The 27,646-nt window shown below is 38.8% G+C and overlaps 2 protein-coding genes across 5 annotated transcripts in view; one reads left to right on the top strand and one right to left on the bottom strand.

Annotated features, from left to right (window-relative positions):
• The window catches only part of ARHGAP6 (Rho GTPase activating protein 6), a 511,877-nt gene that overhangs the window by 118,978 nt on the left and 365,253 nt on the right, over positions 1-27,646 (bottom strand). The window lies entirely within an intron of this gene.
• AMELX (amelogenin X-linked) lies at positions 16,405-21,292 on the top strand. The gene is given in 5 exon segments (XM_070464126.1): positions 16,405-16,458; positions 18,925-18,972; positions 20,232-20,273; positions 20,337-20,381; positions 20,657-21,292. Coding segments are annotated over 5 exon segments (825 nt in total).

Here is a 27,646-nt window from a genome sequence, read left to right as displayed (position 1 = left end):
TCTACCCCCTCAGACCTTTGGCAGAGGCACTGTTGGTTGTCACAACTGAGGGGTGGAGTGCTACTGGCATCTAATGGGCAGAGGCCAGGGATGCTGCTAGACATCCTAGAGGACCCAGGACAGCCCCCAAAACAAAGGAAGATTCCGCTCTAAGTGTCAAAAGCTCCAAGATTAGGAAACACTGCCCAAACCAAATGCCTCCTCAGGACAGGGTATTTTGAGTGTGCTAATTGTTGGTAGGACGTGTGCCTTCTCATTTCTAGGTTAGAACCTCTATCTGGGAAATGAGGTTATCTCAACCAGGGATGGGGCCACTTAGAATCACAGGGTCCACTTGGTGCATCTTCTCATAGCATCAATTTACTCAATAGTTTCAGCTGGTACTTTCACACTCTGCCCTGCCATCCTGGAATACTACATTATTTTAATTTTGTCCTTCAACGGCCTTGTGGGAAAAGCAGTAGCCCACCAGGGCATGAAGATTTGGCTTTTCATTAGCCTTGTCCTTATAGTCCAAAAGCTGCAACAGCAGTGTCTGTGTCACAGGCAATGCAGATAGCAAAGGGATGCAGCCACAACTGGATTGCTTGGGATGTAGTTAAAATATTTTTGGAGAGCAGTTTCTGTATATCTACTCAGAATATAATTGTGCATACCATTTGACCCTGCAATTCTATTTCTAAAAATGTATTTTGTAGAAATACGGAATGTGCAAGATACATTTACAAAGATGTTCACCTCAGCATCAACTCTGATAGCAAAACACAAACTCCATAGCAGTAAAAATGCTTGCCTATGTTCACCAAAACATGCGTTCAAGACTGTTCATAGCAGCGTTATTTGCAACAATCAAAGTCTGTAAAGTACACAAATACTCATCAAAGTAGAATGGATAAATTGTGGTAAATATATCCACACAATGGAATGCTGTGTAGCAGTGAGAATGAATAAACAAACTTCTACCACCTACAACAATATGGATGAATTCCACATTCAGAGCAAAAGAAGTCTGACACAGAAGAGAACATACTGTATAAAACCCTAAATGCAAACATAATAGGCAAATCTGTGCTGTAAAAAGACAAATCAGGAGTTACTGTAGGGGAAAAGTGACTGGAAGGGAGTTCAAGGGGAGCCCAGGGTGCTGGTCATGTTGTTTCCCCATATGGTTATAGGTGTGTTCACTTCGGGGAAACAAGAAGTTGTAAGCTTATGTATGATAGGTGCCCTTTTCTACATGTGCGTTTTATTTTATAGGGGCTTCCCCAGTGACTCAGCGATAAAGAAAATGCCTGCAATGCAGGAACCGCAGCAGATGCAGGTTCGATCCCTGGGTTGGGAAGATCCCCTGGAGGAGGCATGGCAATCTACTCCAGTATTCTTGCCTGGAGAATCCCATGGACAGAGGAGCTTGGCAGGCTAGAGTCCATGGGGTCGCAAAGAGTCGGACACGACTGAAGCAACTTAGCACTCACACACACGCATCTATTCTCTCTCTCTCTCTCTCTACATATATATATATATATACACACACACATACATACATATATAAATATCAGCAACCTAAATATCCATTGGTGGGTAACTAGCTACATAAACTACGAAATGGGATATCTAATCAATGGAATTCTATGCAGCCATTAAGAAAAGGGAAGTAGCACTCTCTATAAAAACTTGGGAAAATGTCCCCGCTATATAAAGGCAAACACGAAAGTTGTAGAACAGCATGACGTCTATCATAAATTTTATAGGAAACACATGAGAGTGTAAGCACAGAAAAAGCAGAAAGAATATTCTCAAATGGTTAATAGTAACTTTTGCTTGAAGAGGGGCTTCTTAGGGATTTTAACATTCTGCCTAATGTATTTCAATATTGTTTGAGTTTATTTACTAAGATGTATTATGTTTGTACTCAGAGAAGAAGGGCATAGAGAAAATTAAGATGAACAAGATACGCCTTACATTTGAGACAGTTATTATGTCATCACATGGGCAGGGGTTTTGCTGGATGAAGGCAACGCTAATGAGATAAACCTAGTGCCTTGCCTGCAGGGTTCCTAATTGAATCCAGTGAGGGTGGTCACTGTTGGTTTGTTGCTGGCAATCTTAACAATTGATTCAAATTAACACTTGTTTGCTGGGCTGCTCCGCATCCAAATCTAGTTGTGGTGTGGCCACCGCAAACGGGATTCTTGCCCACACAAAGAATATGTCTACAAAGAGACAAAACAATTGGATTTGTTTGATTACATGAATAAAACTGTATATTCAGAGGAAGGAAAAATCAAAACAGCTACACCCAAAGTAACCTACCCAGATGGGTGGTTCATGAAATTCACTCACTCATTGAATCAACATTTTAGCAGCCTCATGCGGACTCTGAGAGAATCTGTTTGAAATGAAATACTCGTAGATAAACCAACAGACCATGGAAAACACTTTTTTCTCGAACCATCATCAACAAATGTTTTCTGAGTGCTCACCGTGGGTTTGCTGTCATGCTAAAACTCAGTGGGTCCAATACCCCTATTGATTTTTAAACTTTTTATTTTGTGTTGGAGTATAGCTGATTAACAATGTTGTGATAGTTTCAGGTGGACAGCAGAGGGACTCAGCCATACATACACATGTACCCATTCTCCCCCAAACTCCCCTCCCATCCAGGCTGCCACATAACACTGAGGCAGAGTTCCCTGTGCTGTACAGTTGGTCCTTGTTGGTTATGCATTTTAAATATAGCAGTGTGTACTGACACTATTATTTTATAACCAACCGCAAGTGCCACTGTGCTGAGTGTACTTAATTCCACTCATGGCACTGAAAGGAACTTCACTTAAAAGAAAGAACCATTGATTTGGGTAAAGTTGATAGAACTACAGCTTTTCATACACAGTAAATGTCTAGGAGACATATATTAACAATTCATAAGCTAGACTAGATTGTGTCCCATGGAGTTCAACCCTGGCTGCACATTATATTCAACTGAAACAGAATTTCTAGAGGTGGCACCTGGCCACCTATAGTTGTAAAAGCTCCCCAGGTCATTCAAAACCACGATGAATTGGAGCCATTTCTCAGACCAATTAAATCAGAAGCTAGGTGGAACGGGACACAGAGTGTTATTTAAAAGTTACCCAAGTGGCTCTAAACTATAGTCTGCACTGAAACAAATTTCTTCTAAATTTATATTGTAAAAGAATCAGAGGTGGCCCTTCAAGAAACATTTTATAAAGGGACCCAATATGACTCATGTGAAATGGAGCATTTCCTGCCATATCAATAAATAAGGATGTCACAGCCATTGGTGATTCTAGCCTTCCAAATGTGAATTTTTGAGTCCGGAAAGTGCTGAGGAGTGGGGTCGGGGTAGGGGTGGGGGTAGGATGGGTGAAAAAGCGCCAGCGGCAGCCATCAGCCCCAGGCTGAGATGCACAGGAAAGGAACGATTTCAGAGAAACCAGACTCTTGCATCTTCCCATACATAGAAAAGCACTAAATTCCTTAACTTGAGATATCTGGTTTTCCTTAATTAACAATAATCTTTTGATGTTCCAACTATCTGGCCCTATTGCAAACTTCTATATAACCTGACTCTCCTTTCCCCACCTCCTTGGAGCAGTTCTCTCAGGATTACTTGAGATGCTGTCTCCCAGGCTTGAAGTCCTAAAAATTCCCATCTAATAGAACATAGCTCCCAAGTCCTAGGCTGTGACTACATTTTTTGTTGACACTTAGTTTCAGTGCATGTAGTTTTACTAGAAAGTTGATCACAAAGTGGTATTCTACCATGTTATGGTTTCAGATGTTTCAGCTAATGTGTATATATGAGCTAGCAGTTTGTTAAGTGCTTAACAGGCTTAAACACTAGTCCACGTGCTTGATTGACATTATTTCATTTAATCCTCATAATAGTTCTATAAAGAACTGAGTGGGAAGAGTCTGATAGCACTCCCATACACAGGGCATCAAATCCTAGACAGTCAAGGTTACACAGACTCTGGCAGTTTGAGAAAACACTTCCTTAAAATTGAGAGCAGGAAATGGGCCAATTATTATCTCCATAACTTTAAGATTCCCACTCTGACCAGGGCAGATCTTGAGAACTAGCTAGCATTCATTTGTAAATGGGTTACAGGGAGGAGGAAGGCCTCGTCCACTCACCGAAAAAAAGGTCACGCTTATAAACTGACTTTCTGAAGTGTACACATTTCTGAAGCCTTCGTGTTTCCTCTTTCTTCATTCCTTAGACTAAGTTAGATTAGTAGGATATGATTTAAACTGCGATTGCCTGCTTGTTTTCATTATCCACACTTTAAATCAAATCTCATGCTTCTTTTTACTGTTCAAGGGATACTTAGAATCTGCAGTAGAATTTTAAAGCTGAGTTAAGCATAACTCTCTGAGAACGATTAATACAGTGTTACAATTGTAGCATAGAACATGACAAATCCAAACTGATATACATTTTAAATTATTGTCACCATGATTCCAAATATGCATATTGAAAGTGAAGATCACTGGGACATACCATTTTCTTTTTTAAATAACAATTTTAATCTTTTTTAATACTCTGAAAAGTGGGTGGTTTTTCCCATCAGATATTTTTTTCAACAGAAATTTTTATCTAAATAACTCATTTCCCCTATTTATCTCTTCACTTTTCTAAAAGAAATCATAGAATTTTAAAGCTCGGGGTTCATCATTCAGATTGTCAAGGACCCTGAAACTGGTTTTTCCACCACAGAGGCTGGGTGCAGGTATCCACCCCACTTCCTACACCTCTACACTCAGCTCAATTCTTAGGTAAGTATAGATTTGTGGTTCTTAACTGGGAGCACTTTTGTTCCCCTTCCTCCCCTGGGAACATAGGGCCATGTCCGGAGACATTTTTGTCTATCACTGGGAGAGGAGGTGGTTCTGGCATCTGGAGGATAGAGGCCCGGGATCCTGCTAACATGTTACAGTGCACAGGACGGCCCCCACAGCAAAGAATGATCTAGTCCAAATGCCAAGGATGCTGACCCTGAGAAACCCTGCTAGAGAGGTTCTTCAAGATCCATTTTCCAACCACATATTGTATGATACCAGCTATATGAAATGTCCAGGATAGACAAACCCATCAAGACAGAAAGCAGATTGGTAGGTGTTTAGGGCTTGGGCAAATGGAAATAGGGAGCAATTGCTAATGAGTATGGGATTTCTTTTCAGGTGATGAAAATGTTTTGAAACTAGATTGTGGGGATGGTTACAAACTTTGTAAAGATACAAAAATATACTAAAGCCCACTCAGCTCTACACTCTAAACAGGTAAACTTTATGATATGTAAATGCTAGGACAATAACGTTATTAAAATTCTTTTTATAGACCTTTCATTAAGTAGCTTTTATTTCTGACTAAGCAAGGGCATTTTTGAATAGCTCTAGGTTTGGCTGGAGAATATTCTGTGGCAGCCCTTATTAAATGAAATTCTGTATTTTATAGGAAAGATTACAGACTTTCATTTTCTAAATTAAGATGTTCCCAGAATGTTATTGTTTTTTTCCATAATATTATTTGGCCTGGGGCCCTTGCAGATATTGCATTTATCTGTGGGCTAATAGGTCAGGAGTGCCTGGGACAGGGCGGGTACCCAGGGGTCTGGTCTACTCTAGCTCTCATTGTGATGTAAAGATGGCCAAGCCAGCCAACCACTTCCCACTTCAACTTCCTCATTCCTGACAAACTTTCTTGTTAGAAACCCAAGAAAGAAAGCGTGGTGAGAGAAAATGCGTAATGCTTCGCTGCAGCCAATTGTACACAACTCACATTCCTTGCCCTGGCATCCAGGTCTCTCTTCCCACCAGCCACTTGCATCGCTATTTTTCAATCTAAAACCCCTGCTCCTGCCCAGGTGGTCTTCTTCTGCATACCCAAGTGCCCTCTGCATTTTTCCATTTCTGCTGTTTCCAATGGCAAAGCGCTGTGATGGAATAGCCTTTACATCTATCCAAATCCTCTGCATTCCCAAAGTCCAGACACCCTTCTACATTTTTCCAAGGCCTCTGATTCATGGTAAATGACAGCAGTTATTTCAGGTAAGAATTGTACATTTAATTGCTAAGAGCATGGAAGCACAACGAGATGTCACCTCTGGACCTTGTCTTATACTCCAACCTTGACCTACACTGTGCAACAGCGCTGGCTTCCTGCCAGTTCTCCAACATGCTGAGCCTGCCTCGACGTTGATGCCTTTGCGTTGGCTCTCCCCCTAGAGATGCTCAGGTGTTGTTTAAAACTGACCACCCTACTGTAACTTGCAACTCAGTATTTTAATGCTCCTTAGCCAGTTCTGTATTTCTTTAGCCCTTCTCATCTTTTAACATATCTTTTATTTATCATATCTATTGTTCATATTGCTCTCTGCGAGATTGTGAGCAAGGATCTGTCTTTGGTTCACTGATACACTCCATAAATATAGAACATGCCTGGCATGTGGAAGGTAATCAACTATTATTTAAACATGTTAAATGCTAGAACATCGGATGACAATAAACTTTAGTTTCATCATCATTGCTGTCAGCACCATCAACTGTATCATCATGGGGCAACTCTTATACTTTTATTCCATACCACTGCAGTGTGTTTAACCTTTCCTGGTTCTGTATTTTATATACTGTATAAAGATGGGGTAAGCTTCTTAAGGGAGAGACCAATGGCATGTATATATTTTTGATACGTCCTCTTTTCCGATTGAGATATAATTCACTTGCCATGAAATTCACCACTTGAAAGTTTACAATTGAGTGACTTTCAATATAGTCAAACGGTTGTACAACTGTCACCACTACTCTAATTCCAGAACATTTCCATCACCCTCTTCATAAAAACCCCAAACCTGTTAGCAGTCCCTCCCCATGCTTCTCTCCCCCACATCCTGGCAACCAGGAATTTAATTTCTGTCCCTATGGATTTGGTTATTCTGGGCATTTCGAAAAGGGAATCATACAACATATGGTCTTTTGTGTCTGGCTTCTTTCAGTTAGCATCATGTGTTCAAGGTTCAGCCATGTTGCAGCACTTGCCAGTACTTCATTCTTTTTTATGGCTGAATAATATTGTGTTGTATGGATATCATGCCACATGTGTGCTAGGCTTTGAATATTACAGATACTCAATAAACATTTTATCCCAATGATTTAAAAATTCTGGAAGCATATGGAATGCTACTGAGAAGAAACTTAGCACAGGACTATGATTCTCCTAAGAGCACATGATAAGATGATGCATGAGGTAACATAAAAAAATAGAGATTTTATGATTTTTCAAGCTGTGTTAGCATTATACTGGGGCAAATGTCATCTACAATTAGAACAAACTTGTACTCACTCCATTGAATTCTGTAATAGGTGACTGTATCTCTTTAATTTCAAGTAAAAATTCCTATGATAAAATGGATGTGAGTAGAATTATTGGCTTCCTGGTGGTGCTAGTGGTAAAGAATCTGCCTGCCAATACAGGAGACACAAGAGACTCAGGTTCAATCCCTGGCTCAGGAAGAACTTCTGGTATTCCTGCTAATTTATTTCCTCAGAGTTATAGCAACTTCAAATGTAGTTAATATTCCAGACATACCATTCATGATGAGTCCTTTTAAACAGAAGTTTGGAAATAACTCTCAACTACTATCACTGAATTTTATATAATTGAGGGATGTGATAAAGAAAACACTAGCTGAAAAGCTGCTCACAGTGCTGTCCATGTTCAAAGGACCATGAGCTAAAACAATAACCAGAATGGATACCAGAAATGACAACACAACCAGAACTGTGGACATTACCTCCACTTAGGTTTTACCATCTATTTCTTGTTTCCTGTAGAATTAGTTGATCATAGGAAAATAGTATTTTAACATTTTACACTTATGTCCTTGTGGTTAATTCCTTAAGAAATGAACATGAAAGATATCCTACTGAATTGTAACAAAGTAAGAATTTTCTGTCCAAGAACAATAGAAGAAATTCTGCATATCAAATATGTGAGAATGATCATCTCCAACCTTTTGGGTGGTGAACTGTTTCCTTTGCTGTGCCTCCTTGAGCAAGTAGTGACATAGTCTTAATATTGGAAATCACGTTTAGGAAGAGTCAATTGTATGCTCAAGACATTACCAGCTTCCTGTTACTGATGTTTCCCCATTTTCCAGGTAGTGAGGTAAGTATACAAGAGTCAAGAACACTGGTTCAAGTCAAGCATCATGGCTCAATGGCCCAACCATAACTCTAACCTATGCTGTCCTTTGCCAAAGGCGCATTCTCTCCACCATAGCATATTGCTTTTGTTTGGAGACTACCAATCTGTGTATGTGTACATTGAATTCCCTTAGGAAAGTGCAACTTACTTTGGTGTATTTTGCTCAATAAGCAGAAATAAAAATGCTTGTTCTTATGTTACTGTGTTACCTCTGTTAACACAGACATAACATTTTCACTCCCAACAATTACCAGTTAATTATAACCCAAACAACATACTATCCATCTGCATATAATTTCCCTTACTGAAAACTGCCCCACCAGATACTTAGGAAATGCTTACAGACCTGACAAATTACAAGCTGTTCTGTGTGTGCTTGTATTATTCAGATAGCTTTCACTAGTGATCTAAAAGGGACCCTATAGCTTTTTAAAAATCATTTCTTTTGTGTTTGATTTGTACGTTCAGCTTTTATTCCCCCTGAGAATGAATATTAAATAAACCTAGGGCTTGTGAAAGATCCAGGCCTATCACTCAGCACTCTCTCTGAACATGGATAAGCAATATATACCCTAAACTTCTTGTATCTCTCCTGCATTTGTTCTGTTCACCAATTATTTAAAAGAAATAAAATCTTGGTTTCCCAAAAGCTTTCAGGAATAAGTCTCTTAGATAACTACTGTTAATATTTTCGTGACCATCTCCCCAACTGGAGAAAGGGAGAGAGGGGGAAGGAGGGGAAGAAGAAAGAGGAGGAGAAAGAGAATCATTTCAGAGCCAAAGGACTTTTTTTCCCACTTAACTATGTCGTGAAGAGTTTGACACAACTGAACAACTGAACTAATGTATCACAAGCATCTTTCTATGTCACCAAATACAGATGGATACCCTTTATATGTGCCACAGTGGATTTGAACCAGTCCCCCATTGGGAGGCATTTTGTTCTAGATGTTGGTTCATAAACACTTCCATCTACTTTATATTGTCCTTGGAAACAGCAGGCACTGCCTATAACTGAATCTTTCCCTGGTGATTCAGCACATGGGTATCTGCTCATGTCCAATCACTGCAGGACCTCAGGCTGAAAGACTGAAGCGATCCCATGGAAAATTAATATGCCACCCACCCCCCAGTCCAGCCAGAGGACTCCTGGAAGACTCTAGGGGGGCTGCCTTTCCCACAGCCCCCGCGCCTTTTGGGGTCACTGTGCTCCTTCTCCTCTCTCCTCATCCCTTTCTCCTCCACAAACGCAGACAGAGGCCGAGAGCGTGCTCACTTCCTGAAGGTGAGAAGGACCATCTGTTCCAACACCTCTCCTAGCATTCTCCACCCCAATGCAGAGTGAAGAATACTTCTAGAAACTGTGAGCAGTTTGAGAATTGGGCCACTGACCTATTCATCTTTGTACTCCAGCGCCAATGACCGTGCGAGGCACACAGGAAGTGCTCAGCAACGGCTACTGAGGTTAGCCCACAGCTTTGGCCTTTGAGGGATAAGTTAAGAGTTTAGGGTCCTAGGGCCATCTCCCTTTACTGCAGCACTATCGTGTTTCCTGCTGCTTCAGTAAAGTCTCCTTTTTTCATTTCAGGACTCTTGGGGCTTGCTAATAAGCCAGTCACCACCTTTGATCACCACCTTGAATACCATCACCATGCACTTCTGTTTTCTTATATATGCCATTCTTCTTTCTAATTCTTTACCCTTGTTACTGCTTTTCTGATGCTTTTTTTTATCCCAAGTCTACTCACTTATTAAATGTTGTTAGCCAGTAAGAAGATTCCTGTTTTTCCCCATAGCTTCAAAGGACCAGCCATTAAACATAGTTGAGTTCAGGATATTCTGGAATATGTACTGATGGCTTGCAGTCAATAAAATATATGAATATGGGTGAGAGAGGTTAGGTTTTTTTGCTGTTATTCTTTTAAAATTACACCTTGTGCTGAAGTCTAAAAAGCTAATAATAATAATAATAATAATAATAATAAAACTTTATTATATCAAACAAATTAACTCAGTTTCAAATAAGGAAAAAAATCAATTTTATCTATCATAGTATATTTGCCTGTAATATATTACAATTTAAACTAACAGGTCAGAGCCAAATATAATGAGGATGTTGTGATAACTGATTCTAAATCCTTTACAGCATGTCCCTTTTTAGGTCCTTATCAGAGGCTGTTTGCATGAAAGACCATAGGAGCACTGACAGCAATACCGAGTTATCCATCTTAGTTGTTTAAAAGCTCATCTAAATTACTGCAAGATTTCTTTGTTTAGGAGACTCCACATAGATTAAGGACATTTGAAATATTTTCATTATACCATGGATAACTTCTCTACATTTTCATCAATTAATTGACATATTTATCCAGCACCTACTTTGTAAAAGAGATTCTTCCAGTTACCAAAGAGCTTCCAAGGAAGTATGACACAATACCTGACTTTTAAAGGTTGCAAAGGGAAGTCAGTGTGTTTATTGGAATCAATGAGTGATGGTGTCCCTGGGTTCTGAAGAGGGTACAATTCCACTCCAGCAAGGCACCCAAACAAAACAACCAGCCTGGAGAATATTTTCTTTTAAGTAAATGTCTACAGAAGAAACACTTAAAATCTGACTTTAGTTCCAGCCACATAAGAAAACCCACTCCTGAAATTATTCTAGAATACTAGAGAGTTGTAGATCTGCTTTAAAAGAAGATTCAAGAAATGGGCTCCTATAGATGATAAGAAAGTCTTCTGGAACTCATAGCACCTCACTTATCCCAATGTCACTTGCATACCTCAACCACTGCTGAAAACCAGGAAGTTGAACAAAGGGGTGAAATGCAAAAACAAAACAAAATATCCTCCCAGCATTCAAACACCAAGGCCACAATACTGAAAGTCCTGAGTTTTCTCATAATTGAGCCTCCCAGGCCACCTCAGCTTAGAGCATCTCTTTACTTACGGTTCACACATATTCCTAACACGCTTGGCCATGTGATTTTCCAGCATACTGTAAATCAGAAGATTACAAGGGGAGAGTTGCAAGGATAAGGAACGTGAGAACAGCAAAATGTGATGGGTTGTAAGTCAAGAAAAAGAATAACTACGAAAAAATGGGCAAAAGAACTTATTAAAAAACTATAAAGCACCACGTGAAAATTTTCTGTATGTATGAAATTTGTTGTTGTTGAGCATCTAACTTTTTGTCTGAGGCCAGGCATTGCAGGAAGTGAAGACATTTAAGATATGCTTCTGCTCAGAGCTCAAGTGTGCTTTGGCTCTTGACTTCCACGGCTTCTCTTTACTAAAAGTAGTTGATTGGGACAAAGTAAGGAGTGTGACGACAGTGGGTTAGATTCTAGTTGCCTGGGATTAACCCATGCTTGACTCATCTCTTTTCATACTCCTGGAGTTGGTGATGGACAGGGAAGCCTGGCGTGCTGCAGTCCATGGGGTCGCAGAGTCAGACATGACTGAGCGACTGAACTGAACTGAACTGAACTGCCTCATCTCTGACCACTGGCAGGCAGGGACCATTTGGTTCTTGATTTGTGCCAAAATTCCAGCCTGAGGTCCTTCCACATGAATTGCATGTCCTGCAGCCCCTGCGTGATTCCACAAAAATCAGGAGGGAGTTAGAGTAGCTGTTTCTGGGCCAGAAGGTGTCTGAATGTAATGTTTTTATAACCCTTTCTTGGACCTTCCTTGTTCCCATTAAGCAAGAATGGGAACCTATACGGGCATTTATTCACTAGTCATTTTGGAGAAAAGCTTTTGGAAGCAAGAATAAAATCATTCATGTATCAATATTTGTCCCCTAAGTATTACAAATGGTCCTAGGTTCATAAGTATTCAACATATATATTTGAAATGAATGCAAAAGGGGATAAAGACACATCCTGGGGTCATTCTATCACAGATATTCCATGGATATTTCCATAGAGGAAAATATTTTATTTTTGTGATGCATTTTTGAAATAGTGATTTTTTTTTAAAAGAAAATACTTGATGTCAGAGAATAAGAAAAACAATAACACAAATACTTTGGAAGTGTTATAGCCTCTACCTAACAAAATAAGCCTAATAAGTTCAGTCTAGTAAGTTCTGTTTTATAAAGTTAACTTATTCATAAATGAAACAACTGCTTATATGAAAATTTTTTCAATTGAAAAACATTGAGTAACTGTAAAATTGCCTGTGGGACCTAAATTAGTGGAAGAGATTTTAAGCATAGGGATCCATATTTTAATACCTTGTGACTTGGGATATTCAGTGGGGGGAAATAAATAGAAAGAACCACATCGTTTCTATTGTATTTGCCATTACACTGAACAAGTGCCCATGGTGGACTGGCAATGACTCACTATCTGATGGACCAGAGAAATTAATGCCATAATAAAGAATCATTTTGCTGATCCTTGTGGCCAAATGTATGACTCTTTCTCATTGTTGAAAGGCGAGGCAAAATAATGAGACATATTTTGTAAACCTACAAAACCGCTATTAGTTCACAAATGCCTTATCCTTACTCTTTTCAGGCACTTCAATATATGAGTTAAATAAAATGAGGAGAAAGATTGCAAAAGCATATAATATGATCTACATTTTCCTTCCTCTCCCTCGTACTGTCCCTCCTACTCTGCCTTATCTCCTTGTCACACACCTCCCACCTCCTCTCCCTCCAAGTAAGCTGACATCACTTCTCCATCCATTTTGCAACTTCCTTCAAAAGGAATCCTTCTTACCTTTGACATATAATAAATACACTGATGAATAAATGCAAACTATGGACACAATTGACTTTTAGAAGCATATTCTATGTTCCCTTTCAATCACATACTTGCCTCTTTTAACTCTCCACTTTCTCTTTTGTAATTTCTGTCTCTCTGGTTGAAGGGTCTACCTTACCTTTCTTCACAATGGTTGTTCATTTTCTACTAATTCATCCCCAAGGATTATCTTAGAATCTTATCTGTTAGCATTTTTAAACATTAACTGTGTGCCAAGTGCTGGGGCTAAGGAAGGTGATAACTTTCCATTCCCCCCAGAGATGTCTCTCATTTAGTTTTTACACGAATCCTCTTGGTAGGCTCTAGAGTTGTCTTAATTTTACTGATGAGAAAACTGAGGCTCAGATAGGCTACATATCTTCTCAAGTCAATCAACCCTTGGTGAAGCTAGGTTCAGGACCCACAGGTAAATCTAACCTCCAGTTCTTAATACTATATTGCCTTTCATGGATATTATCTCCTTGAATTTAATTCAGCCAATGTGGAGTAGCAATATAAAGATATATGTACATGAACAAACTTTAGAAATATTACTTAAGTAGTCAAAAAGATCCAGCTATACCGCTAGCAGTATCTGGGCATATAATGAGAATTTCCTTTATTGATCAATAATGATAGTCTCCTCATCAGCTACCTCTTATCATAGTCACAAATTTTGTTTTTTAAATATATTCTTCTTTTTAAATATTCTTTTCCATTATGGTTTATCACAGAATATTGAATATAGTTCCATGTGTTATACAGCTGTTGCTGTTTAGTTGCTAAGCCATGTCCGACTCTTTGCAACACCTCGCTCAGCTCCTCTATCCATGGGGTTCTCCAGGCAAGAATACTAGAGTCGGTTGCCATTTCCTTCTCTGACAAATTTTGCTTTTTTACTGATCATATTTTAGAACAAAATAAAAATCCATATGCTTTACTAAGGTAGAAGAATAAAAAAATTTAATAGCTAGATTGGAGGTCCTCTTAGAACAGGGCTTTTGTTGTTGTTCAGGCAAAGGAAAGGCTGCTGTGAACACGGGGATAAGACAACTAAAAGGACAGTTAGGAGTCTCTGAAAGAAAAAAAAAAGAGTAGAATTCAGATTTGCTTATGAGAGAATGTGGGATTGGGCCAGAAGGATGTAGGTTAAGAAGGGCCATCATACTAAGAGAGGCTGAGCTGCTGTGTGGGGTGGGGGAGCCAGGGCAATGTTTCCTGTGATATACATTTGTTTGCAGGAATCAAAATGTGTTTTTAAGTGTGTGGTGTGGTTTGTGGTATGTCCCTGGCCTTGTCCTTCAAATCATGAGTAAAAGTTTAGTTACTGGGAGAACCTTGAGTTCATGGTGGCTTGGATGGCAGATGGGTTACAGAATGAGGCCAAGGAGAAGGGCCTTTATCCTCTCTTTTGGTGGACACCAGAATGGTGATAAAGGTGATTCCTTTGTCACCTTTATCACCATAAAGGTTGATAAAGGTTGGAGAAGGTGATAAAGGAATTTTCACAGGGAACAGAGAAAATACCTTCAATGGAAGTAGCAAAAAGACCAGTGGTGATCCTGAAATTATAATTCCTCAGAGAATTATTGGCAAGAGCTTAGGGATTTTACCAGAATGGAGATTTCAATCAATTTATCCTGATCTGAGGGCTGGGGAACCCTAGAGGACACATCGATTAGACTTATAGAAACTCAACCATCTAACATTTTTTGGTAAAGAACAATGTTATGTTTGTTAGAACCAGGGAACCATGACATGGCTGTTTCTTAATAGTAAATATGAAATATCAGCATGTGCAGTCAACTCATTTGCTGACCTAAAAACAGACTGATGAATTTTTTTGCCTGTTAAACCTATTATTGCCTATAATGAAAGACTATATGCACTAATCACAACATACAGTCTTATATTTGATCACAGCTTCTAAAAGTCATGATGCAGGGATTTTTAGTTACACTCAACACATTTTTCCTTCAGAAACCTGATTGGTTGCTCTAGATGCTGTGAATGGTATAAAATGAGCTCCTAGTTGGAAGAAATCTAAAGAATCAAGCATCCCTGAGTTTCAGACAGAAACTTACTGAGTACGTGTGTTCAAAGGTATGTGGATTTTATTCATAATTTGGTATCCTTTCTATTGTACTTACTTCTTTTTCTGCATTTCATGTTCAAAAGATGAAATGTGTTCTGCATTTCTCATAAATTATGTTGTCAATATTCAGTCACTTCTTCAGCTGGACCATGATTAAATTAAACTGATTACTTAAATGAATTGTTACTTTCTCATGCAGCAAAATGTTTGTCTATATTTCTTTAAATTTTAGGTCCAGAATCCCAAAGCATTTTTCAGGGCAAAATTTCACAGCAAAATATTTAATTACTTATCAATTAAGGCAAAAGTAATTTTTCACAGGCTGTGATACATTACTTAGAAAAACATTTCATTTAATTCCATCAAACAGAACCATCAATAAAATGGTTTTCCTCATTAATGCAAACTTGAAAAAAAAAGATTTAGGGGGTAAAAATGTCAGTGTACTTCTCATAGCTTGCATTATTACACCTGATACTCATTTCCGATGCAAATTTAAGGCTTTCCTTCTGACAGTTCTCAAAGTTAGCCAGTAATTTGCACCACAAGGCAATGTATTTTAGGATGCCTTGTTTTGCTTCATGTTCCAAAGGTCTTATTTGTAGAATAATTACAGTGCAGTGTCAAACAAAAGGAAAATGTCATCATCTAAATATGGAATCTTTTCAATAAAAGTCATTCAACATTCAGAGAATAATCACAGAATATCAGCACTGTCCTCTCCCCTCTCTTCAACGACATCTTTTGCTCCACATCTGGAGCTCAAGGATGTTATCTGAGGGTCTTGAGTTCTGTCAGTCAGAACACCTAAAATTAAATTCCACTCCTTCCTTATTCTATTTTCTCAGATGACTGATCTTTAACAGTATCACTGCTCAGCTGGACAGTACCAAAACCAACCTTTCTGTGCCTCCTGGTTCTAAAAGTATCAAATAGTATGCACCTTGATGATCTCAATTTTTAGAGTTAATTCTATTTTTAATCATTTTAATTATAATCTACATTTAGCTTCTATGACTCTACAGGCTATATAGGTATAGGAAAATGGCCTGCAAATTCATGTCATTTATGTCCCTAAAGCTTGTTCAGCTCTCAACCTAAATGAAAAACATCTTTATTACCACTGTAGTTCCAGAAACAATAAAATGGGTTGAGAACTGGAATCATATAGGAATGAAGTAATCTCACAAGAAATGGTCCATCCTTTTTACTAGCAACAGACTAATATAGATTTTTATGTGGGTTTTATGAAGCATTAATTATGTCCTTCTTTGAGAAGAGATAAGAAAAGTGGGTGTTGACTTGTATTTCAGGGCTATCAAGAAATGGGGACCTGGATTTTGTTTGCCTGCCTCCTGGGAGCAGCCTTCTCTATGCCTGTGAGTAAAACCCCTCCTTCAAAAGTAAATGTCCAGTTTCACAAGCTTGGAAACAAAAGTCTGCCCCACAGTGGGTAAACGTTAGGGTTTAAAACAGTACATGATCAGATTTCCTCAAATGTCTTTAAGAAACTCTTTGAAGAGCTTGTTATTTAAAAAAATGGATTCCCAGATGCTTCTGTCAAAGATTCTGATTCAGTATAGTTGGGGTGGGGCCCAGGACTCTGTATTTTAACAAGCACCCCAGGAGATTCTATTGGAACAGTTAGCCTGTAAATATCATCACCCATCTCTAGATGGAGGAAACGTTTGGAAGGGACCCTTGAAAGGCCTCCAGAGAAAGTATTCAACCAGCCTTAGGCAAATATTACAAAAATGTCAGTTTTCTCTAAAATTCAAGTTTTCACAAGTATCCAAATATTTTCCTGCTCCCCCATGTCCACTGCTATTGACCTTCAGAGGGTAGGATTTTGTGTTAGGAATTCCTTTTTTGAAACATCTCCCTGTTCTAAAAGACCTCATCCTTTTGGGTGTACCTGTTAAGCGAAGGACGTCCGTGTGGTTGTCTGGAATCCAATCTATGCTCAATACATATGGATACATGCTATATTCAGATGTACCAAGGGCTGGGAGGTCTGACCAATTCTCTCTAAATACAGGTACACAAGAGATTAGATCACATGCAGGCAAAGCAGGATCCATCTGTTTTTCAGTGGCCTAAAGAGCAGTTGATACAACCAGAAGCCAGCAAACTTGAATATCTGCCTCCTGTCTTCCTCTCTCACCCATAAGACCAAGATTCTGTGCTCTGCCTTCCTGAAATCCTGCATTGTGGCAATTCCTAGGTCCCTGAGGGCCCTAGCATTACAAATTCAGTCCCTTTTCCCCTCTTCAATTTACCACCCCTATTCTCTGAGGGCTTCTATCAAGAATATAGAGGAAAGGCAGTTAACTAAAAAGAAAACAATTCACGCTCAGATGAGAGGAATAAACCCTCTTATTAAATTTGAGCATTTTACGAGAACAGAGCCTTAATCAGCTCACAGCCTGAGGGGGATGCTCTGAATGGTCCTCCTCTCCCTCTTCCCCCGACCCCCCAGGGCCAATCAGAATTCCACAATGCAGGCATCAATCACTTGGCCTCCACTTTTAACAAGACAGATAGTCCTGGTTTCGATAATTATTCAGGTTGTTTTTTATTTTGAGCTTCAAAATGTTTCTACCATAGAAACATTGACAGACTCATAAAAAGATGACAGAATAATAAAAAGAATCAGCCAAAACTTCATAAATCAACTCTTTCATTTCCCATGGGATTTATACTGTTTCCACTGTACCACACCCATCTTGTTTTCACATTCATCGATTCACACATAGTTGTTTCTTTTGTTGCTGCTCATGTGTTATTTACTTAGCATACCAATTATGAGTAATATCTTTTACTTAACCACATATCCACCTCCTGATTTATAAGGGAATGTTCGTGAGACAATTCTCTTCTTGCTGGCATTTTGTAATTGTGTAAGAAAAACATATCCTTCATCCCAACTGGGAGACTTGGAATATTGCCTGCCATATCAGTAAACAAAGGATGTCACAGTCATCAGTGATTGCAGCCCCCTCAGTGGTGAGCTGGTGAGCCCTAGGGGACCTCAGGGAGGAAGGAATACCTGCCATCTAGAAGCAATCAGATTGCAGTCACTCCCAAAGGTGAGCCCTGAGGAAACTTTCAGGAAAGGAGAACACAGGATACTGGCCCCAGATAGCTGAGGTGCATATCAAAGGAATGATTTCAGTGAGCCCAGACTCCTGCATCTTCCCATATACAGAAAAGCACTAAATTCCTTGAGAGATCTGGTTTTCTTTCATTAACAATAATCTTTTGACATTCAGTCTACCTGCCCTTTGTTACAAAATTCTTATATATCCTGGCTCCCCACCATCGCCTCCTCAGAGCAGTTCTCTCAGGGTAACTTGAGATGCTGCCTCCTGGGCTTGAAGTCCTAAAAATTCCCACTGAATAAAACATAACTCTCAACTTTTAGGTTGTGAATATTTTTTCAGTAGACAGCTTCATCAAGAAATAAAATGATGGGTGGGCTAGAGTAAGACTGATTGACAACATGGACGGAGAGGTGTCTGAAGATCAGGGGAGGATAAATGTGTGCTGGTTTCTGTTCCTAGGACATCTAGCTGTTCTGGACCTCTTTAAAATAAGAGGGCTCCTCTTCCACACAGGGTACATGTTCAAACTAAAAGTAGACCTCAAATATATTCTGCGCTATATAGATTTTTTAAAAGTAGCTGCAGTCTCTCTTAATGTGAAAATTGCATATTGACTTAATCTCTTTCCCTCTCTCTCTCTCTCTCTCTCTCTCTCTCTCTCTCCCCCTTCTTTCTCTCCCCCTCCCTCTTTTCTTCCTCTTTCTCATTCTTTTTCTTCTCATTTCCCCCTTCCTATAAAAGCTACCACCTCATCCTGGGCACCCTGGTTATATCAACTTCAGCTATGAGGTAATTTTTCTCTTTACTAATTTTGACCATTGTTTGAGTTAACAATGCCCTGGGCTCTGTAAAGAATAGTGTGTTGATTCTTCATTCAAGATGTTTGTCAGTCCCACTTTTTCAGTTCTCACTACCAGCTTCCTGGTTTAAGCCCTGGTGGGTCATCCCAACCCTTCATTGCCCCATAACCCTCCTACCCGGCCGCTCTGACTTAGTTTCTCCTCCTTATATGGCTATAAAATTTATCTCCCATGAACTACTACTCAGGGGGACTGCACGGTAGGGCAGAAATGAACTCTGGCTGAACAGCTTTGTTCTATCCCAGCCCGTAAAACATGGGGAATCAGGTAAGATGTTATTTAAGATCCTTTCCAGCTGGAAAACTCCCGATTCTAAGATGTTCACACTCTGTGTATCTCCCTCACTTGTCCTTACTGAAATATTAGTGACCAAGTGGTATGTGAGAGCAATGGAAAGCATGAGATTTCTGGAAAGTGGGTTTGAGGCTCTCCTCACCCCCATACTTACCATGAGACATGAGGTCAATCGTTCTCTCTCTCTAGAACTTTGGTTTCCTCATCTGGAGAAGGGAAATAATGATAATATCCTGACTTCAAAATATTGTTTGGGGAGCAAAATAGTTAAGCAATATCAAAGGTGCTTTGTTAAGTATGACATGAGCAAAGTTAATAATTGTTTACTGTATTGATATCAAATACCATACTACTATCTGAAGGAGTCGTTGGACCTGAGGTGAACCAAATAAATACTGCTTAGAAAGAAGGAAAAGTCTTACTTTTTTCATAGGTTCAAATGACAATCCATGAGTTTGTTTATTCATATAAACTGAGGGAAAGCGTTAATAAAAATTTGAGGCAAGATTTTCTATTATATCTTAAAAGGATGACATATGTGACCTGAAAACCTGTGTTTCTAGTATAAGGGACAGTGTTTCTGCCTCCTTTATTTTTTTCATTGTTACATCACATCAAAAAAGGATATAATTAAAATTATATCACATTAATTTTCTGTTTTTTCTCTTGTAAAGAAGAGCAGGAGCTGAGGAATTAAATAGACTTCCAACTTTTATCATCTCAGTCAAGCTCATGAGCCTCTTAACTCTCCATGACCTTGTCTGTAAAAGTGAAAGTGATGATACTTGCCTCAGAATATGTAAGAAAACATGAAAAATGTGTATGATGGCTGTAAGGTGGAACCTCACACATAGGAGGCACCTAACAAATGTTGACCTATTCTTTCTTCCTTAGAACTCCTATTTTCAGGGTATCAGTATTGACAAGACTGCATGAGTGAGTCTATATTTCATGCAACTAAATTAAAACAAATGTATTCTAATCTCTCTTTCTCTTAAGGTGCTCACCCCTCTGAAGTGGTACCAGAGCATGATAAGACACCCGGTATGTAGATTTTTTGGTTCTTTATTCCCTTAAAATATTAAGCATGCATTTCAATTCCCTTTTTAAGTGAGGCAACATATCTATGCCACATGTAGACACTAATGGGAAATCTAGTTGGTAAGCGGTCAAATCTGTATACACAGTTAGAAATTCTTGCACAGGGAAGAAAACTGAGTAAATATTAATATTGCCATAATGACAAAGAAAACATTGCTGCTTCTCCAGTTGGAAGTCAATGGAGCGGATGGTAAACCTGACTCTTTGTTTCTCACCAGTACACTTCCTATGGTTACGAACCCATGGGTGGATGGCTGCACCACCAAATCATTCCCGTGGTGTCCCAGCAGACTCCCCAGAATCACGCCCTGCAGCCTCATCACCACATCCCCATGGTGCCAGCTCAGCAGCCCGTGGTCCCCCAGCAGCCAATGATGCCAGTTCCTGGCCAACACTCCATGACTCCAACCCAACACCACCAGCCCAACCTCCCTCTGCCCGCCCAGCAGCCCTTCCAGCCCCAGTCCATCCAGCCGCAGCCTCACCAGCCCCTGCAGCCCCTGCAGCCCCTGCAGCCCTTGCAGCCCCTGCAGCCCCTGCAGCCCCAGCCGCCCGTGCACCCCATCCAGCCCTTGCCGCCGCAGCCACCTCTGCCTCCGATATTCCCCATGCAGCCTTTGCCCCCCATGCTTCCTGACCTGCCTCTGGAAGCTTGGCCAGCAACGGACAAGACCAAGCGCGAGGAAGTGGTGAGTACATTGAAGGCACTGCAACACTTCCGAAAACGCGCGCGCGAGAATGGCCCCCGGAGAGTGGAAATCTCTCTCAGTCCAGGGCCTAGAGTTTCAGCTCAGCTCCAGCTCCAGCTCAGTGATCCTCTGAGTCCAAGGCTGTGTTGTGAGTTTATACTATAAACGAGCCCATCTATATGGCTTAGTAATGAACACAATAGCGTTCATGGTGGGTTTCAACTCTATAATTACTTTGAATTCCCACCAGAAGATCTATTATTGAAAGCTGTTAATTTGACAGACAGTACTATAAGGGAACATTAGTTCTCTTTATCTTTCAAAGGTTTGACCAGCAAGAATAGGCTAGAATTGAACTGGAGATTTCTTTTTAGAGGGTAATTGTTGCCAATGAGGGGATGCAGATATTTGAACAGGTAGGTGGGAGATCTCTTTGAAAACCTAAAGGAAGATTACTTGTTTAAAGTGGTTTTGAATCTAACTTGGAGAAAGCTAAACTAGACGGATTGCTAGATTCCTTTTCAGTGCTGGGATTCTGTAGATTTTTTTTAAGCAGTGAGTCTTCACAGTAAAGGACGAAACAGAAAGCTCTTTCCCACTCTTCCAAATGAGTGGGAAATCGTCATTAAGTGACCCTTATCCATATATATAAACCCTCACTTTTGTGTGTAAGAGATTATGTAATTCTACTGCATGTATGTCTTCAAATGTAATTCCAAGGTATACATGCTACTAATGATTTTCTACTGAGAAAGTGAGGGCTGGGGTAGAAATGACCTGGATAGGGAGCCGGGTTACCTGGGTTCCAATTATAACTCTGCACCTAAAAAGGAGATGCTATTTAACAAGTCACTTCAACTATATGGGTGTTTTCTCTTTAAAATGAGAGAAAGTAACTAAATCCGATAACTTTCAAGCCTTTGTCTAAGAACAAATGCCATAGTTTTCCAAGAAAAATTATATGTTATATAAGGCTTCAAAACTATGGGCATATTTGTGGAGAACACAGGCATATTTGTGGAAAATATGGAGCACATTTGAAAAATGATTGTATCCCAGATAATCTGGTGCCTACAGTTGATTATTCTAGTCTAAGGTACAGGTTACCTCTTTGTATAGAAAATGTGTTTATCTCCAAAAAATGCATTTATCTCTTTATTAATAATTAATGTCATGAGCTTTATAAACCTTGCCAGAGCTATTCATGGAAATGTGATTTTGCATAGTTAGTTTGAACTCTTTAAAACTCCCATCTAAAATTAGAGTTAAATAGTGACAGCATCTTAGAGTTGTCTTAAGAAAATAAAGTGACGAGTTCAGAAATGACCGTGCAGAAAGGACTCAACAAAAGGCAGCAATTGTTATTTCATTATTCAATAATTGTTTTAAGTATTCTGAAGGCAGGAGCCTCCATCCTGGACACCTCTTATCTAATGACTATGAGACAACAAAGAAAGTTTGAAAATTATAGAGTTCAACTTCAACGGCTAGAATATTGTTTTGGCAAAATTGAAGCCATATTTGTTACTATAAATGGTATTCACTAAGAATATTTGTAAATTGTTTTACTTGCTTGTTTTGCAATTTTTTTCCAGGATTAAAAGATCAGAAAATGAGAAGAGACCTGAAGTAAATACTTCAGTTGCTTTCAGAAAGACACAAGAACACAAAGATTTTTTCCTACCACCACCTTACTTAGTAAATTCTGTAACTAAAAATAAGCAAACAATAAAAAGTTTTAAAAATCATTCCTGACTTTGTGCTGAATTAAACTTAAAATTTCATGTAACTGGAAAGAAGATACTATAAATGGATCTTCTTGAATAAGATAGGAACTGCTCATTTACACCTACAAATTGACCATTCTGCAGGCAATTGAGGACTATATTTCTTTTTAGAGACAATTTGAATTACACCATCTCAAAACTTTTAAAAAATAGGAATTTACATAGTAGTTGTAATAGTTGGTAGTGTAAAAAATTATAAACAAGTATATAGTCACCGAGCCAGAACAAAACGTTGTTGTTCAGTTGCTCAGTGATGTCCGACTCTTTGTGACCCCATGGATGGTAGCCCACCAGGCTCCTCTGTTCATGAGATTTCCCAGGCAAGAATACTAGAGTGGGTTGCCATTTCCTCCTCCAGGGAATCTTCCCCACCCAGGGATCGAACCTGCATCTCCTGCATTGGCAAGAGAATTCTTTACCACTGAAACACCTGGGAAGCCAGAACCAAATGAAGGGAAGTTTATATGAAGAATTCTTTACATTAAAAAGATAAGCTTTTCTGAAATGTTTATATTACAAAACAACTGAAAACTTGGAGCAGTGGTTTTATACCTCACACCACATTAGTAACCAAAATCTGGTCTTTTGATCTCATTCTACTGAAAGCAATTTTTTAATGAAATTATGTGATACATAAAATAATGTACTGAATTTTAAATCTTTGAGGTATTTTCCTAAGAAAACTTTTATTAAACAGAGCTTCAAATAGGGAATCACAGCAGTTTTATATACAAGTCATTTCTTTCACACTTTATAATCTTTAAGATGATAAATTCTACTGTATAGTCTTCAAAATGTTAACAGATGCATAAAATGGACTCAGTACAGCTTTACTTTCCCACTTATATTTATATTTGAATTCTTTTTTCCTCCTACACCCAAACAGAATTGTAAACAGTTTTTTTAGGGTTTATATTACACAGTACCCACAGTAACTTTATTCCAATACCTTTATGATTAAGGCCCCTTAATCATTTTCTGAAATGAATAAACATCACTGGGAGGGTGTCAATATTCAAGCAGATAACCTGATTTTAAAGAATTTAGAATAAATAAAAAAGTCAGAAAGAAAGCTTTTAATCAACTGACATAGGCCAATTCTAATCAATTTAGTATATATTTATTAATCGCCCTCTAGGGTAAGGCATTATTCCATGTCCTGATAAAAATGGTAAGTCCCCATCCTTAAGGAATCTAGAATCTACCGAAGGGCTAAAATAAGCTCACAAATAATGATAAGAGAAAGCCTAATAGTGTTAAAACCATGACAGAAGTATTGTCAAAATGCCTTGGCAAATATGAAAGAAAGTGCTAGTCGCTCAGTCATGTCCAACTCTTGGCGACCCCATGGACTGCCAGACTCCCCTGTCCATGGGATTATCTTGGCAAGAACACTGGAGTGTGTTGCCATTTCTTTCTACAGGGGATCTTTCTGACCCAGGCAGACATCATTAGCCATGTGTCCAACAGTTTTCCTCACCACTCGGTCCTTGTTGGCAGTGCTGGAATTAATCCCAGCATCAGACTTTCCACAAATTCAGGAGGGAGGAGTCCCCTCTCCTGTCCCACAGAACAAATGCTCACTCCTCCAATTACAGCATCAATTACTACAAAATACCATATATCCACACCAAATGTGGCATGTGTTTCCTTTGTTAGTGATTGGTTTAGGGATTGGTTGTGTTGGAACCTGAACAATGAATGAGGCCAAAAGGGAAATCTAATAGGAGAGGCGGAGCTTCTGGGGAAAAGAATTACCCCCTAGTTAAAACTGTGTACCTAAGTTGTTACCGAGCATATAAAGCAATTATCCTTCAATTAAAAAATAAATACATTAAAAAACCCCAAAAAACTGTGTATACACATGCTAGGGCAAAGTGCTGTTCTGTCTTTGGATCTATTTGTTTGAGGATGTGATAGTTGGAGTTGTGTCTGCCGTCTTGTAACCAGGAGGGACAAGTAGAAAGGCAGAAAGTCTCTAGGTCTTCGGTGCCCCTGAAATAACCAACCTTGGAACCATCTATCTCTAGATGAATGATGCACTCTATTTCCATGCTAGTGTCTTTCAATTGTGGGTAATAATTGATTAGTGGGTCATGACATCGACATCAAGAGCCTTGTCATTTTTGTCATGCCAGCAAACTTTCTCTTCCAACAATGTAACGCTTATATGGTCAGGACTAAGGAGAATTGTTTTGTCTATGACTTTCCTGAAAAAAAAAATTCTAGTACAAAGATAGAAATATATATCCTGGTATAGTCTCCAAAATATATGCCCCCACCACACTTTGTCTTCCACGGCTCATGAAAATATTGCCATTATGTTTATTCGTACTGAGAAACATTTTAAGGATGTAAGGAATGATGTCACTTGAAAACTATGTGTGATATTGAAAAGAACACAAAATTTCAAATCAGACTGGAGTTGCTTTCAAGTTTTCTGATATAAGAGGATTCTCTATTTGGGAAGGTCACTGACAAAAGTATTCTAGTTTTAAAATAATTCAAATTATATACATATATTCAAACCACATATTTGAATTACAGGGAAAAGTTCAGGCTCTGGACTGAGGACTGCTCACTATGGAATGAGGTGTCCTGCGTAAGTGACAAGAAACTGAAATTTCTGTATTAAATGCCCAAACATATGTTTTAACAAACCATTTTTCATCGTAGTCTTCTATAATGGACATGCATGTTAACCACAACATAGGATCTATTTGATGGTCCAGAATGAGACATATGAACATCCATCACTGAAGCGAGTTGTCTTGGAAATTTAGAAGCAATAAAGCTCTGATGCCTGTTTTAAATTACCTGATATTACGTTGTCAGTCTAACCATTCCTTTCTGCTCCAGGCAATTCTTTCTTTTTGTTAGTGTATATTTAAATCTTCTAATATGTAGGTTACTTTGTATACATTTTCTTCCTAACAAAATAAAGTACATTGACCTTTGGATTGTTATTCTGGAAGTTCTAGTCACTTTGAGGTTATTTTATTTCCTGATTGCCTATATGTAGCAGATGACTGCAGTCGACAAACTACATGTAGATGTGTGTGGCTACCTAGTGTAACACAAAGTATCACCAGGTAATGTAACAAAGCTGATGTAAATTAAATAAAAAATAGCATTTCTAATTCATTCAAACTCAAGCTTAGTTGCCCAATGTTTTATGTTTTTGAATAAAATATGGAAGAAAAATCACTAGATACTAATGACCAAGACTCAAAGTATAGGCTGAAATAAATAGCAACACTGATCATAAATATACTAATAAACACAAACATATATAAAAACTTCTTAAATCAGCAAAAAAAGAAACACAAGAGTATATTATTGACAAAGGTGTGCTATGTCTTTGGAATTAAGCTAAAAATACAGATGAAGTTGAGGAGATAACCTCAAGGAAATTCTCATCTCACCACAACCACTCCCATGTCACTAATACCTTTAAAATCTGTTCTGCTCTCATTCACTCCTTGTTGGTGAGGGCTTCAATATGCAACTTTTCCAGGGTGCAAATATATGTCTAGGAATTACCCAAAGAGAGTCATCAAAATGTATGGTAAGACATGTTCAAAGATGATGATTATGTATTCTACTGAGAACCTGCATCTCTGAAATTTGTCTATATGTATCTGAAGGAATTATGTGGTAAAAAGTATCTCTAGAAGAAAATTTATTAGTGGAAAAAAATGTGATAAAGTAAAATTTAAGACCAAGACTGCATATCAAATGTGAATATTATGTGTAGCCATAACATGTAAACAGGGCTTCCCTGGTGGCTCAGACCATAAAGAATCTGCCTGCAATGTAGGAGACTCAGGTTTGATCCCTGGGTGGGGAAGATCCCCTGGAGAAGAGAATGGTAACCCACTCCAGTATTCATGCCTGGAGAATCCCATGGACTGTAGCCTCAGACCTTGGGGTCACAGAGTCGGACACGACTGAGTGACTAACACTTCACTTTTCATAATGTGTAGATAATCTGAACACACATATATAAATGTGTGTAGAAAAAAAACTAGAAGGAAGATACATCTGTTTGTATGAAGATCCAATTTTTCTACAAAAAAACATAATAAATTACTTCTGTAATCAAGAACAAATTTAATTTTTAAAGTTTGTTTTCCCTTTTTTCTGCTTCAATTCAGACACATCTCCTTCCTTCAGTTCCCTTTGATGTGAGTTTTGGATCTTGGTGAGTCCCCTTCAGGTAAATTCCCAGCAGAAATCAGTCCATATGTACTTGATTTTTCAGAGAAATATTCGGACCAAAGAAGGGTGAAAGGAAAGGCGCAACTGGCTTTAGCAGGAACAAAAACGAATAATACAGTCAAACAACAAAGAAGATATGAGCATTGTAAAGTTAAGGAAAAAGAATTTAGAAACAACAAAAATAAAGTAAAATAGAAATGATCACCAAAGCAGCTCCTACTGAAATTCTATCAAAGATTAGCTGGATTCAAAGAGCAGGCAGGTCAAAGAGAAAACTCAGTGTCTAAGTCCTAAACCCTTAAAGAGAGGAGGCTTGTGATGACTTCAAATTAAATGGGTTGGTTCTCTTTTGATTCAAATAATACCTAAACTACTTGCCCACTTAAAATTAGTCAATTATCTAATTTTACTTTTGGGCTTCAACTGGCTATAATGTATATTTTTCTCTTCTATGCTTAATTACTTCAGGTCTGAATCATCTGAAGAGTTCAACTTCAGTCAATACCCATTC

This window comes from Odocoileus virginianus, unplaced genomic scaffold (assembly GCF_023699985.2).
Source record: "Odocoileus virginianus isolate 20LAN1187 ecotype Illinois unplaced genomic scaffold, Ovbor_1.2 Unplaced_Contig_16, whole genome shotgun sequence".
Taxonomy (NCBI): Eukaryota; Metazoa; Chordata; class Mammalia; order Artiodactyla; family Cervidae; genus Odocoileus; species Odocoileus virginianus.
The sequence above is the reverse complement of the archived record's forward strand: the minus strand, read 5'-3'. Positions and strand labels throughout refer to the sequence as shown.